Raw genomic sequence first — 14,253 nt, 5'->3', positions numbered from 1 at the left:
TTCTGAAAACTAATAAGCACGATCACATTCAAGCTCAGTGACAACAGACAGTGGAAAGAACCATGGCTGATCCATATATCTGTTTACCTGATTAATAATGAAATTAGGAAGGATCCATTACCAGCATTCAGCCAGATCAAGAGAATAGTCCGGTTTAGTGGAATCTCTCCATTTGAAAGTACAGGAGAACAGTTTTCCGTAATATATTTCTATTCCTTAAATTGTTGGCTATCGGGGTCTATATTAAGTTGAATATGTATATTTAGTCAACACACACCCAGTAAATAAACAGAAATATACATGTAAATTGGTCCTCTATGTTTCTGAAAGCTTGTTTTAGTAATTATTATATTATTTTTCATGCATAAAATAAGATTTTATGTTTTTGCTATGGTTATCTGTTTTGTTTTTTTTACTGGTTTTATGTCTCAGTGTGGTTATGGGACGTGAGTTCACCAAAGTGAATTCCTATCTTGTACTTAATGGCCATAAAGAATGTATCTTGAATATCATATCCTACCTCAATGTGGTATGTAGAACCTGAGGTGAAGTCAGTGATCAGGGTCTCAGGTATATCCAGGTACTTGGTCGCCTGTGTGAAGGTGGGATCGGGGTAGGGACACACCTCCTTGTACCTACAGGGGGAAATCCATTTTCAAGATCATCATCTTTCAGCTCACAATATATATTTATGTCCAATAAGGGGCAATATAAAGGCCTCATCAGTAAAATATTTACATTCTCTCAAATTCAGGTGTAACACTCCCAGAGAAATTATAATTAACCATTGTATTTAAACATAGAGTGATGATACTTCATTTTATTTATGCTACTATCTATTCCATTCTACTTTAGAAGGCAGCTTTTTAGAAGGGAGCTTTTTTACAAATATTTGCTTTTTATTATAACCTTAAAAATAATGGAATCTGTATTTTTGAGGCATTTTAGATTTGAATCTAGAATTGATGATTATTTTCTTATAAAAAAAACTTTTAAAATCAACTATTGCTGAAACATCTTGTTTTAATATTTATTTTTAAAGCTACTATAATGATCTTATTTTATGTTGAACTTGGGGTCCCTGTGGACAAATGTGGTTCTGTTTCCGAGTGCATTTTTACTGCAGCAGGATCTGACAGTGAGTTCTGGTTTTCCTGGGCCTCTTTTCCCTCCAGCGGGTCCAGCAATGCAGCCTGGGCCTGCAGCAGCGTGGTGTCGGTGTTGGCTCCCAGCAAGGCGAAGCTCTGCTCCGAACTAGAGGAGGAGCTCTCCTTCGCTCTCCCCTGATCGCTGCCAGAAGCGTTGCTGGAGTCTGAACTGAAGGACTTTCTAAGGATCCTGCATGACTTTGTTTGATTTTGTGCAAAATCAGACCCAGTTCACCAATTACAAGCATTAAGAATAAACATGTAGACACATAAAATATTGTTTACTTTTGTAGGTCATATAGAGGCATCAGTATTAAATTGAGACTTTTTTCAGTTAAATATTCCTCATAGTAACTTCAACTGTAACCCTGTAACCTTCAACAGGGTCAACCTGAGTTGCGGTTGCAACTGCAATTTTCTTGACATAAGCAAAGACAACAAAGCTCTCCTGGATTGTGAAGTTGAGACTTACAACCTTTGCGGACCAAAATAAATCCTTAGTTTCTCAAAACGACAACAATTCATTACCTGATGACGTATCCGTCAATATTGTTGGTATCAGAGGGCATTGTCCAGGAGAGAAGAATACCATTGGAGCCCACGGCCTCTCCTTCTAGATTTGAAGGTGGGCCAGCAACTGGAAGAAAAGCAAATAAGTGTGTGAAGGAGATAAGAGAACATAAAAGTGTCTTTCCACATCGTTTACTGGGTTCAACACCATAAATACATAAAACATAAAACACAGATATTTTAGTAAATAACTTCTTTTATCAGAACTCGACACTACACAGTACCACAGTCCTTTGAAGAATAGTGCTGTTGTCTTTGGGGACTGATCCTTCAAGTGTGTGTGTGTGTGTGTGTACGTGCGTGTGTGTGAGTGTGTGTGCGTGCGTGTGCGTGTGTGTGTGTGTGTGTGTGATTGAGGCCAAACTCTCAATCTGTGGCATTGAAATGCCACAGTAGTGGCATTTCAATGACATTCACTGGAGACCCATTCATCCTGCGGTTCAAAAGCCAGGCTTAAGTTACTTAAGAGGAATTAAACACACACACACCTACTGTACTAATTTCTTTCCCTCGATGTGTGCGTGTTTGCTATAGGGGACTGAATTAGACAGCAGAGGGCAGACGAGAACCTTATGGCACTTTAACACTCAAAAACAAAACCTGTCAAAACAAGAGTAAACAGCGAGCGCACGGCTCACCGGTCTCATTAGTATTGATCATGCGGCTGACTCCGGGGCTGATGTTGGAGGAGGAGACTGCTGTGACCGTTACACTGTATTGTGTCCCTGGAGTGACATTCACCACATCAGCCTGCGAACACAAAATAAACACAGAATCAGTGTACACATGTTGTATCTCTTTATCATAACCACCTGTACTGTTCCAGTTGTGTTTTTTTTAACTGTATATGACTCAACACTGTCAAAGCAAGTTAGTAGTTCTCAATAAAAATATAAGAGAAGAATGGTCATCATTATTTCCCAAGGGCAGAGGTGATATTTCGTTTTTTTCTGCCATTGCTTGATTGCAATTTTGTTGTTGCAATTTGTTGCTGGTTTTGGCAACAATCTAGATTATGTAAGCAACAAAAAAGTGCTTTAAAAAATAGTTGTTGTAAATCAATTCATAGAGTAATTGTTCTAAGTGTTTATTTTCCTTCCAATCAGTAACATTTATGGTATTTTATTTAAAAAAAATCTAATTATATGTATTTTTCCCAAATTGGCTACTGGCTACCTTTTTCCAAGTGCCTCATGACAACTGCACAAGTATTCCATGTACACACAACTCTGATTGGCAATCACTACTGTAGAACATAGTAAAATAGAGCACTCCTCTGACAAATCTCCCCAAACAGAACCAGGTATAAAACTAAACTGTGGCTGCACTTGTTTGTATCTCAATATATTTTGGTGACAGAAGAACGATGTTGCTCTTAAACATTTGGACCTGCGATATTTATATGTTTGGAATGCAATAATTCACACTAATCTACGTGCACATTAATGCCAGATATTGAGTGTTGAATTCTTACCTGTGAATGGACCTGTCCCAAGCAGAGTATTAGCAGCAGGATCAGTGAGAAGGCCATGCTGGTTAGCAGAGTTAGCTTTAGTTTAGACCCAACACGTTAGAGCCAGTGGAGCTGCATCCAGTAATAGTGCACAATGGCTAGCAGTGGTCTACAAGTGATCCAGTCAGGTGAAGAGAAATAACTCCAGGGTCTAGGAGCTGTTTAGCGGCATGAGCGAAACTCACAGGGTTAGTTTTCTTGGAATTGGATATTAACGGCTCTTGGTCTTGAGGTATTCCAAAATGTGTGTGGCTAACTAACGAGGATAGAGAATCCTCTTATTAGCACGAAGCTAACATTCTCCCTCTGGTCTCTATCTCTCTAGGGAGAGCTGCTTAAGCAAATGAATGATTCAGGGTTGAGCTCATGAGGCCAACTTAATAAATAATGAGATCTATTACTCAACCCTGTGCTCTGTGTGCTCTGTGTATGTGGTGTGTAAGGTTACATTTTGGGGGTATCTGACACCTGGCAGCTGGGAAGAGATGGTATGGGGCGGGATTTGGTTAAATGGGAGGAGAGATGAAGTGTTTTTGAACGTGTGTGTGTGTGTGTGTGTGTGTGTGTGTGTGTGTGTGTGTGTGTGTGTGTGTGTGTATGCGTGTGTATGTGTGTGTGTGTGTGTGTGTGTATGTGTGTGTGTGTGTGTGAGTAAATTGTGCATTCCGCATTATAACTCTTCCTGTTTTTTCTGCTCTTCATAAAACTGCGTCGAGTGTATTTAGGTGAACTGCTGTCTCATTTCCAAGGTGCTACAATTAGTTTCTTAGGTGAAAGTGTAAGTTCAGAAATTCCATTGTTGTCATAGCTCAGCAGTGTGTATGTTTGTTTCTTTGAGTAGGTGTGTGTACCTGAATGTATCCGTCAGACGTAGGGTAAACTGTGACTTTTCCCTGGTTTGGTAGCAGGTCGACTTGATAGTGATCCACACACCCCATCGCCTGCTTCCAACGTAGCGAGAATGCACGTGCAGACACATTCACGACACGTACTCCTTGCACACGTGCTGGCACTCAAATAGGGACAAGAAAGGGAGAAATGGAGTTAGAGATGTGGAGAAAGTAAAAAACACAATGAAAGGGCAATCGGGTTAATTGATATGAATGTATTGTTGTAGCCCTTGTGATATGGTCTACCTGTGGTTACGGTCAGAGAGGCAGCGCTCCCCGCTGTCACTCCTCTCACTCTCTCGGCGCTCACGTTGTAACTGCAGCCGTCCACCAGCCCCGTAACCACGGCAACCTGTTCCTCCTTGGGCACGGTGTGCGTGTTTGTGTCTGAGGTATTGGCCACAGTGACTCTGTGAAAGTCAAACTCCCCGAACGCACTGTCCCAGCTCACGGAGACAGAAGAAGAGTTCATGTGCCCTAAATGAAGAGCGCATACTCCTGCAGGGCCTGGAACACAGTTTTTTTTACACCTTTGGTTTTTATCTCTTTGGCTACTGTTCCCTTATTTTATGTCTTACAAGGGCATTATGTGTTGAGGAATCACAAACAGCTTTTCCTATCTTGGGAGGACAAACCTTTCTGAAGTCCTGTACAGAATTTAGACCTGTTTATTTCTGTATATGTGTGTGCGTGTGCCTGTATGCATGAGTATTTCTTACGTGTGCTGAACTCTCTGTGGACTGCCTGACTCGTGTCTGAGCCGAGCACACTCTGAATGCTGACACTGTAGTCTGACCCCGGGATCAAGTCCCTGATCTCATAACGTGCATCCTGGACAAGAACCTTAATCCATAATTTCCTGTCCACAGGCCGCAGGCCAAAAACAAGCTGAGGAAAAACAAAAAGAAGTCCCAAGTTTCAAATAGCAAGAACATGCCGGTTTTTTCTTAATCAATTTTATATATGTACGAATGGATTTCATTTCTGTTTGTTCATGTGGGTTGGCATTGTGTGTGAATGGAATGTGCTTGGTCATTCTCCCTGGTCGTGGCTCTACTGAAGTCATGCATCTTTAAAGAGCTGGTAACCAAATCTGTGGTGTGCCGACAACGGTTTCTAAGTAACCAACAGGTGAGTGCAGATTGAGTAGCCTTCTTTGTCCTTTGAAGATTTTTTTTTTTTAGGAATACGTGTGTAAGACAAATGAGGACAGACATCAAAGTTACTATGGCACATCAAGCTATAATGGCTGTCTCTCTTAATTGAATTACTTGGAACTGAGCAGGTGAATTATTACCATGTCTTACCTTGTACGCCTCCACCTGACCTGGCGGTGGTTTCCAGGTTATAAACACAGACGTCACCACCTGCTCTGACAGAGACACATCTTGTGGCACCTCTGGGACTGAGACAAAACTACCATTAGCATGAGACACCATGAACTGACTCATAATCATCGCCTTCTGTCACTATAGGTAATACACAAGTCGATATAAACTCTTTGAAAACTTTATAGGTTTACTTTAAACAAGCAATTAACACATACTGCTATGTCATCATCATTTTTATATCATTTTTAGTATAATATGAAATCATTGTCATTGGATTATTATTGTAAATCCGGTCCCTCTTCATCTTATGTGTTTTGAAAGATTTAAGATAATATAAGATAGTCCTTTATTAGTCCCTCAGTGGGGAAATTACGGGATTACAGCAGCCCTTATTCACAGTAAGTAGAGATAGATATCAAGTAATATAAATAAACAGTAGAACAGTAATAAAAACACAATTAAAAAAATTAAACAGTAAGAAAAATATATTAAATATACAGATGGGATAAAAATAAAATAGTAAAAATGTGTATAAAAGTGTTTATTTCAAACGACTAAGGTTGAAACTGATATTTCCTTTTTGTCTATCATGGTTTACATGAAAACTGCACCCCTGAAATAAATCTATATTTTCTTTATAATCTTACATTCTTAATGTAAAATGTTAGTATTTTAAATTATTATTTGCATATTCCACTCACAACAAATATTTGGTCCCGGTGTTGTAAATGTCTTAAACTTACTGGTATTGAGGATCATAGTATCAGGTTTACTGCTCCTTTCCCCGCTGGTGCTAATCACTTCAATTGTGTATTGCCTTCCATGAGCGAGACCTTCAAAGCTGTAAGATCTGTGAACACACAGCTCCAGCAGTCATTGTTTTGTCAGCACAGACTTTGAGTATTCAATGTTGCAATGCAACTGCACTCTGTTGTTATAAAATAAAGTTTTGATCTAGGGATTGTTATTCCAGTCTCATAAAACTGTTAAAATGTGTGCACTGGCTGACAAGAAGGAGACTGACCTGGCCTCCCGATTTGAAATGATCAGCTCTTGTCTGAATGTTTTGTTTTTGATTGACAGGATGAGCCCACTCGCCTCTCCCCTGACCACACTCCAACATACGCGTATGGATGACGTGGTTTTATTCACAAGAGACATCTCCACTGGGCTTGGGACTGGCATGTAAAAACCATTACACGTTCATTCAAATAGAAAGATTGAGCAATGTGTGTATGTGTGCGTTTACCTGCGGTAATGTTGATGGTGACAGGTGAACTGTCTGTGAAGGACTCCTTCTCTGTTCGTACTGCAAAATGGTAAAGTCTGCCTGAAGTCAGACCAGAAAATGTTGCGCTCTGACTGAACACCTTCTGCACCTGTCGCACACAAATGGTACACCATAAACATTCTATATATATATATACTTGCTAATGCAGTGGCTGACAGAAAAAAAAAACACTTGGACCTTGGATCATTAAGGCTAACTACTCGTCCTTATGAATCTCAAATGAAAACCTCCTTTTTCTGGTTTACCATTTGTGAGTGGTCACAGTTTAGGCAGATGACCTCGTAGCTGAGAGCTCGTCCTTCAGCTGGATCCCAAAGCAGCTCGATGGATGAATCTGTCACCACACCTTCCCTCACTCTGTTAGGAGTAGCTAAACCTAAAATCACAAACCATATCCCATACTGTAATTATTCTTTTAACATACAGGAAATACCATTCAACTTTGGTGAGGCAATAGTTTGTCATTTTGTGTTTTAAAAACCTGGGGATCTTGTATGATGTATGATTGTGGTAATAATAGATTTTGTTTAATAATAATTAAAACACAACACCTTGATGAAAGACACAACATACCGTATATATACACAGTATATATATATACAGTATATCTTTGTACGGTATGTTGTGTCTTTCAAAAGACAGAAAAAAGCTTATCACATCATTGTTGTGTCTTCGTTTTGGGTTTGTCACAAAAGGATCTGTCTGAACACTGTCTCAAAACAAGATACAAAATACATCATACAATTTAAAATCTGTCATATAGCTTGAGGCCTGACCTATATCATATTGATTTCTACATGCTGAGAACATAAATCTTCAAAACGAATACCAAACAGTTAACCAGTAAAGTGATGCCAATATTAGAGTGGATCGATGAGATGATTGTAATAGTCGTATGAGAGGTCGCTCACTTGTTCTAACAGGACGGGTGTAGTATGGTGGTCCCGTCCGCTCTTGGCTTGTGCTATACACCTTGAGCTGGTGCTCAGATCCTGGACTGAGGTTGTTTAGAGTTATTGTATGAACACCAACAGGCAGGGAGAACCAGTAACATTTGTTCCCACACAGTCCCTCACACAGACTGTCACACAATCCTGCACATACACACACATTCACCCCATCAATCAGACCCAGCTGTGGATTGTGGATGTACAGTTGTGCAGAGTTTGTGCCCACTGAAAGGGGGACTGCTACCTGAACTGGCATTGGATCTAGACATGCAGAGGGAGAAACAGGAGACAACGAGAGTAGAAATTACTGTCTACATTGACAGTGTCAAGGGATAGGTCCATTATTTTTTGAAGTCAGATGCCAATATGAATATTGAAACATGTTTTGCTCGCTATAATAATTCCTCTTGTTCATACTGGTCATTGTTCTGTCTGTGTATTAAGAAGTCTATCTGAAGCTTTCCAAATTGGTAATATGGAGTTACCGCCTGTTTAATGCCACCCCCGCCTGGAGAAACACAAACAGAGAAATGTATTCTAACAAAGCTGGCTACCTCAGACTATTGAAGCAGTATTATTGTTTCTCTTACCTGTGGTGTGTATGACTCTGGTCTTGATGCTCCTGTCCTTTCCCTTCAGAGAGACAACTCCTATTTCATAAGTCTGACCTGGAGTAAATGTGCCCAAGTTAACACACACAGACGGATGTGCCCAGTGTGCACCATGACTGGACTGGTTTACCCACAGTGAGGTTAGAGTGGGATACATGGGTGGATGGGATGTGACATAGTAACCATCTGGTGGGTCATCTGGGGAACTGGTCCAGCAGACAGTCAGATTTCCCGTTGTGTTCAAAACCACCAGATCACTCGGGGCCCTCACCGCTAAGAGGCACAAAGGAGGTTGTTATTTTGTTTTCAGCCAAGTTACAGCAAAGTCTGCATTACAGAACTATGCATTTACATATTGTAAAGTTACATTTATGCAAACTCAACTCATAATAGACACACTAAAACACATTTAAAGTCTTCACTTTTGGCACCTTGTGAATAAGCAGTGTTGCTTTCCATAACTGATTAACATAAAGTGTCCCTTACAACCAAAAGTCCTGTCAAATATTGGATGCCAATGTACTATCTGGGTGAATATGATGGACTATAGTCACAATAACAGTGAATTAATAACACCTTGTGATTTTAACAAACATCATCATGAATCAATAGGAAAATCCCAGGTGAAAATAATAAAATATATGTGAAACTAAGGAATAGCTTACTTAAACACAACAATAGAACAGAAGCATCCCAAATATCTGCTGTGAAAACATCCTGTCACATGCTTACCAGTCTGTACAGTCACAGGCGCTTGTCCACAGCTCTTTATGCCACACTGGGTGACGGCGTAAACCTCGACCCTGTATTTCCTGTGAGACTGAAGCCCTCCAATCACAGCAGTGTATGCCTGAAGCCCAGCAATCTCAGATAAACTGGAGATATTGGTCATTCCAACAATACTCTCTTTATGTGAAGACATGTCCACATAGCGCACAACAAAGATCCGTCTCACCCTTGCATCTGTCAGCATCCAGTGGACACTGATCTGACTGATGGTACTGGGGCCAAACGTGATATTTTGAGGAGGAAGAGGTCCTGTAAGAAAGAGAACATGAAGCTTTGAAGATACATCTGTTACTACAAGAACTTGCTTGTGTACTTTTGGTGTGCAGACTCACTAGTGTACGCAGTTTGTGTTTGTCCCAAGCTCCAGGTTGAGCCAGCCGGATGAGAAGCTCGGAGGGTGAAAGAGTAGATACTCCCTGGAGACAAACCTGTAACTGTTACCTCTGTGGATGACAGGGATATGGGGACTCTGACAATCTTTCTTTCACCGTTTAAGCTCTGTATCTCCTTTTTGCCCTCTGACTTCCTGTTTCTATCTTCTTCTTTTTTAACCAAGTCTTTTTCTGCCTCCTCTTGGTACTGGAGGAATACATCAAAAGAAGAAATATTAAGAGAGTTCAAGGGTTCAAGGTGACTCCAACGAAGCTGTACTTGTTGTTCTGTCACTTGCACCAGGTCAAGGGAGAATGCAGCAGGGACATGAGGGGCTGTGGAAGAGAAACAAGTTGAGAAGGAAATGAGGGAAGGAAGTGCTCCAAATCTGTATAGTATGGGGACTAGTCGGTGTTTAGCACTATTTATTTACCCTGAGATTCAAAGTCAAAGTCAAAGTCAGTTTTATTGTTAATTTTCCATTTGTGCAAACATACAGAAGATTGAAAGTACGTTTCTCTTCTGTCCGACATGAAGTGAATAATGGTAATAATAATAATAAAATGCAAAAGACTTTTGTTTTAAAAAATAACAACATATAAACAACATGAATTAGGAAACTAATTGAAATTAAACAATATCAAATCAACTGGTCTCAAATAATGTATGCACAGTAAATGATGTGTTTAATAAAAGGTCTATTACACAAGTTATTTACTCTGGCAATGGCAGATGAAGGGTAAGGGGATGTTACAGAAGAACGGAGCGAGAAAGTATCCTGGCCCTGTGGCATTCCTCTGAAGGGCAAAACAGTCTGTCTGATTGGCTGGCAGTAATGACGTCATAGAGTTTGTCAAGTTAAAGGCTGAGCCATCAGACCAGAGAGGATGCCCCTCCGCCTGTGGGGTGACAGAAGAGAGACATTATGCATGGCATGTAAACACGGGACAGACATCACCAGCGGACTGTCATTGAAGTGAAAGTATCGGAAACAAAATTCCTCTTTAAGGAGTACCTGCTGCGTTGGGCCTTTTCATATTTAAATTGTAAAGCACTTTGCAAGAATATCACCTTTCCCTGAGAAGATTTACCTCACTGCAGGCAAATAAGGTGAAAACTGTCTAATTTTAAAACGTTATAACTGAATTTATGTAAACTTTATTTATCAAATCATGAAAAGTAAATCCAACAAAGAAACGTAATTTCCTAAGTGTATTCACTGTAAATATAAAACTACTTTGGACTTTTTGTTTAAACTAATCACAATGCATTGCTGTGAGTAGGTTTCTTGAACATAAAGTATGTCGGTGTGCACACTACAGGAGTATTTAATTTGTTAATGCTGCCAATATTTTGTGTGCGGAAGTTTAACTATACTGCAGTATATTTTCAGATCTACTGTCCTGCTGTTCACTTTCCATGTATTCCTCCATACCCTTCAGAACCAAATTCTGCAAGAATAACTGCTGAACTGTATAAAAAATATTATAAGTTAACATATTGTTATTTTAGTTGTCTAGAGTATACCTCCATAATTGTATTAATATGTTTGAGGAATGTGTTGACATATTCTCGACGGCCTCATCTTTTTCTTTTGTCTTTGTATTTCTTTCTGCATTATGTTGCCGCTTGCTAGCCTGCTAAATTGTGGCATCTAGACTGGACATAGACAATAACGTTAATATTGCGGTTGCCTAACGGTGAACGCAAATGTTATTCAGTTGCAGGATTTTATTGATGTGCACTGCGTTATGTGCAACAGGAAATGTGAGTAATTACTGTTTTTTTTTTTTTTCGTGAGAAAGAGTTTAGGAGTGAGAAGTTATTAACGACCAATTTATATTAAAAATGGATGTCAGAAATTTTGTGAGTAGCAAATCATTTTGAACATATTTAATTGACAACAATAAAATGTACCAATATAATGCATCAATATAAAATGCATCAATATAGTCCAATCAGAGCCATAGATCATAAAACAGGCATGTCTTCTTAATCAGTGACCTTATGAATATTTTATTCAATAGGTTTTCTTGACAAATCTATCATTAAATTAAAGATTAAGTTTAAAGTTATTCATGTAAATTCCAAAATGTGATCCCTTATGAGAAAATGGTATTATAAATAAAGAGTAATACATATGTACATTCTCAAAGAGACATTCACAATTCTATTGTATTATGGCTCTGAGTGATAATAATAATAAGGCTACCTGCTGGTCATTGAGTCCGGTCCATAGCAGCAGCAGGTTGTGGCTCAGCAGGTGAGAAGACATGAAATGCAGATCTTCCACGGTCTTCAGATCAGCGAGGTGACTTCCGGCTGCCAGGCCTCTGCAGCTGTGCCGGGCATCACTCCACGTCAAACCCGCCCTTCTCACAGTGTAGCAGCTTCTCCCATTGGCCAACCAGTCAGCTGGGCACTGAGCTGGAGACGGAAATTATCATCAACTAATACAGTTCTTTTTCCCATTTTTAAGGCAGATGATCAAATTGTGATCATACGATGCATTGATCGTGGTGTTTGTGTTGCAAATGCATACAATACCTGTTTCAAAACCAATGCTGAGTCTCTGCTTCAAGGTCATTCGAAGGTGTTTGAGGAATGTAGTGACCACAACTTTGGCCTTGAAGCGTGTGCCAGGCTGGAGACCTTTCACCGAGTACTGAGAGTTTGTCTTTGATGAGTTTATGTTGAAGATGTGCGTGACAGAGTGCGTGTGAGTGTTGTATAGACTCAAGGTGGATAGGGTTTGTTGTTTGTGAAGTTTCCACATCAGGAGTGCAGTAGTAGTCGTGCTGTATATATGAAGGGAGGATAGGGAGACTGGAACTGGACACATATGTACAAAAAGGAAAGACAAGAGACAAGATGAAACATATTAATGTCAATAAACATTATACCAAACACTAATCAAGCATGTTATTTTTCTACATCAGGAAAGTACACTCACTGAAGGGAAAAGACTTTGCCTCAAGAGTAGTATCATTTCTGCTGGCTGTCAGTGAGATGTTGTATCCTTTTGGGTCCTCAACCAATCGTAATGACATTTTGCAGTCAGGGGAGCACGCAGACTGAGTGATGGGCTCCACATACACCTGCAGAGATGTGGCCATTTATTTAGTTATGCAAAAAAAATACACTCAAACTAATGAAACTGAATCAAAGGAAGCGTGCCATCGTTCTGACCTGCTTGTTACTTGCAGTCCTGCAGGTAACTTTGTAGGCATCTGAATCTTTTGTGGATGGGAATGACTGAAATACAACTTCAACTTCAACAGGGTTTAACTGCTGTTCACAGGTCAGCAAGACCACCTGAGGAGGAGGAAATTAGCATGTGTTGCAGGAGCCAACAATCCTTTGTACCTCAAGAGGGAGTCTTTCCATTTGGCTCTCAACATGGCGACGGCTAAGAGCTAACAGTGCTGACAGCACAACGTGTGCAACAGTAATAAAAGTGCTGCCAGAGCCGACAGTCTTATGCTAGCTAGCCAGTGGCATTGTCCACAACTAAATGACACAAATGCACTTAACATGCAGGCAGAGCCAGCTATGGAAACAAATCACAGAGAAACAACACATACACTCATGAGCATGACTCGATTCTCAGGGCAAGTTGTTAACTGCCATTAATGCTCTGAATATTGAAATCCTCAATTCAGAACATTTAAATACAACTACAATACATCTGTGAAGATAGATTTAGGCATGATGGATATACTCTTACCTTGCATAAACTAGCAAGCAACCACAGACGCGCCGTTGCACCCATTGCAAGCATCACTCCATCTCATCGAGCAGAGCTTCCAGCAGTCACTGATCCAGCTGGATGTGAACCCTGACAGGCGAGGAAGTGTCCTGGTTGAGCTGTCAGACACTGGGAGGCTCGTAAATAAACCGTACCCTTCTCAACACATCAACTGTAACTTTTGAAGTCGTGAATCACATGTGCACACTGGCAATGTTAACTCTTGGGAAAAATCTCAACTTGCTTTCACTTCAGTTTTACGCAGAGGCTGGACTTTGAATTTTGCGCGCACTCAGAGTCAAGAGTTCAATGGCTTTTTCCTCCAAGATGCAAACCCTTATGTGAAGGAGGAGATGGTCTTTGGGTGTGTATGGAGAGAGAGAGAGAGAGAGAGAGAGAGAGAGAGAGAGAGAGAGAGAGAGAGAGAGAGAGAGAGAGAGAGAGAGAGAGAGAGAGAGAGAGAGAGAGAGAGAGAGAGTGTGTGTGTGTGTGTGTGTGTGTGTGTCGTAGTTCAATCCAATTTGTTCTGTCTCTTTGTTGGGATAAGAGCTGTACACCATGGCAACCATGGGCACATGGCCACTCCAGAGCTGGGCTCCTGAGGAGAAGAGATGTGGGGATGTGGGCGAGGGAAAAGAAGAGGGATAAGAGAGATGTGGTGGGGCTTTGTGGTAAATTGAGATTTGCTCAGTGGGTAAAGCCACCAGCTCATGCCTCTGGATGACAAGCAGTCAGCAAGTCAGTCACAGACAGGGTCTAAGATTGTGTTTTCTTAACCTCTAAAATAAGCATGGGCTTGAGACTGGTCATAACAAAGTACAGTGGTGAGAATGGTTTGGCTCGGACCTGGGGTGTGGTGGGTAGGAGAGCTGGCCCATGTGGAATGACAGGAATGTGAAAGGGAGACGTGATTGACAGACAGGGAGCTGAGTCTACTAAGGGTTTCTGTTATGAAGAGGGGACTCCCACACAGCAATAAATTCTCAGAGGAGAAGCACAAACACATGTCAGCACTACAAATGCTGAATCAGGATGAGAGT

General features: G+C 40.6%; 1 protein-coding gene across 5 annotated transcripts in view; it reads right to left on the bottom strand.

Moving 5' to 3' along the window:
• ptprq (protein tyrosine phosphatase receptor type Q) overlaps positions 1 to 13,481 on the bottom strand; it is a 35,701-nt gene extending 22,220 nt beyond the window's left edge. For 2 of the 5 annotated variants that reach the window (XM_068602896.1, XM_068602899.1), the window contains exons 1-21: positions 13,193 to 13,481; positions 12,655 to 12,780; positions 12,419 to 12,563; positions 12,013 to 12,297; positions 11,678 to 11,892; positions 10,184 to 10,364; positions 9,426 to 9,800; positions 9,037 to 9,342; positions 8,284 to 8,577; positions 7,655 to 7,954; positions 6,989 to 7,119; positions 6,702 to 6,831; positions 6,477 to 6,630; positions 6,196 to 6,302; positions 5,429 to 5,526; positions 4,841 to 5,009; positions 4,368 to 4,628; positions 4,083 to 4,243; positions 2,357 to 2,468; positions 1,677 to 1,785; positions 521 to 635 (exon numbers count right to left, since the gene is read on the bottom strand). In XM_068602896.1, coding sequence (XP_068458997.1) covers positions 521 to 635; positions 1,677 to 1,785; positions 2,357 to 2,468; positions 4,083 to 4,243; positions 4,368 to 4,628; positions 4,841 to 5,009; positions 5,429 to 5,526; positions 6,196 to 6,302; positions 6,477 to 6,630; positions 6,702 to 6,831; positions 6,989 to 7,119; positions 7,655 to 7,954; positions 8,284 to 8,577; positions 9,037 to 9,342; positions 9,426 to 9,800; positions 10,184 to 10,364; positions 11,678 to 11,892; positions 12,013 to 12,297; positions 12,419 to 12,563; positions 12,655 to 12,780; positions 13,193 to 13,246 — 3,828 coding nt within the window. In that variant the 5' untranslated portion in view covers positions 13,247 to 13,481. Of the gene's footprint in view, positions 1 to 520; positions 636 to 1,676; positions 1,786 to 2,356; positions 2,469 to 4,082; positions 4,244 to 4,367; positions 4,629 to 4,840; positions 5,010 to 5,428; positions 5,527 to 6,195; positions 6,303 to 6,476; positions 6,631 to 6,701; positions 6,832 to 6,988; positions 7,120 to 7,654; positions 7,955 to 8,283; positions 8,578 to 9,036; positions 9,343 to 9,425; positions 9,801 to 10,170; positions 10,365 to 11,677; positions 11,893 to 12,012; positions 12,298 to 12,418; positions 12,564 to 12,654; positions 12,781 to 13,192 lie in introns of those variants that run through there. The other 3 variants (XM_068602898.1, XM_068602900.1, XM_068602901.1) reach the window with 3 other exon arrangements.
• Positions 13,482 to 14,253: the final 772 nt, after the last annotated feature.

The sequence above is a fragment of the Clinocottus analis genome, unplaced genomic scaffold, assembly GCF_023055335.1.
Source record: "Clinocottus analis isolate CAN_PGR_092001 unplaced genomic scaffold, fCliAna1.0.p SCAF_6, whole genome shotgun sequence".
Lineage (NCBI taxonomy): Eukaryota > Metazoa > Chordata > Actinopteri > Perciformes > Cottidae > Clinocottus > Clinocottus analis.
The sequence above is the reverse complement of the archived record's forward strand: the minus strand, read 5'-3'. Positions and strand labels throughout refer to the sequence as shown.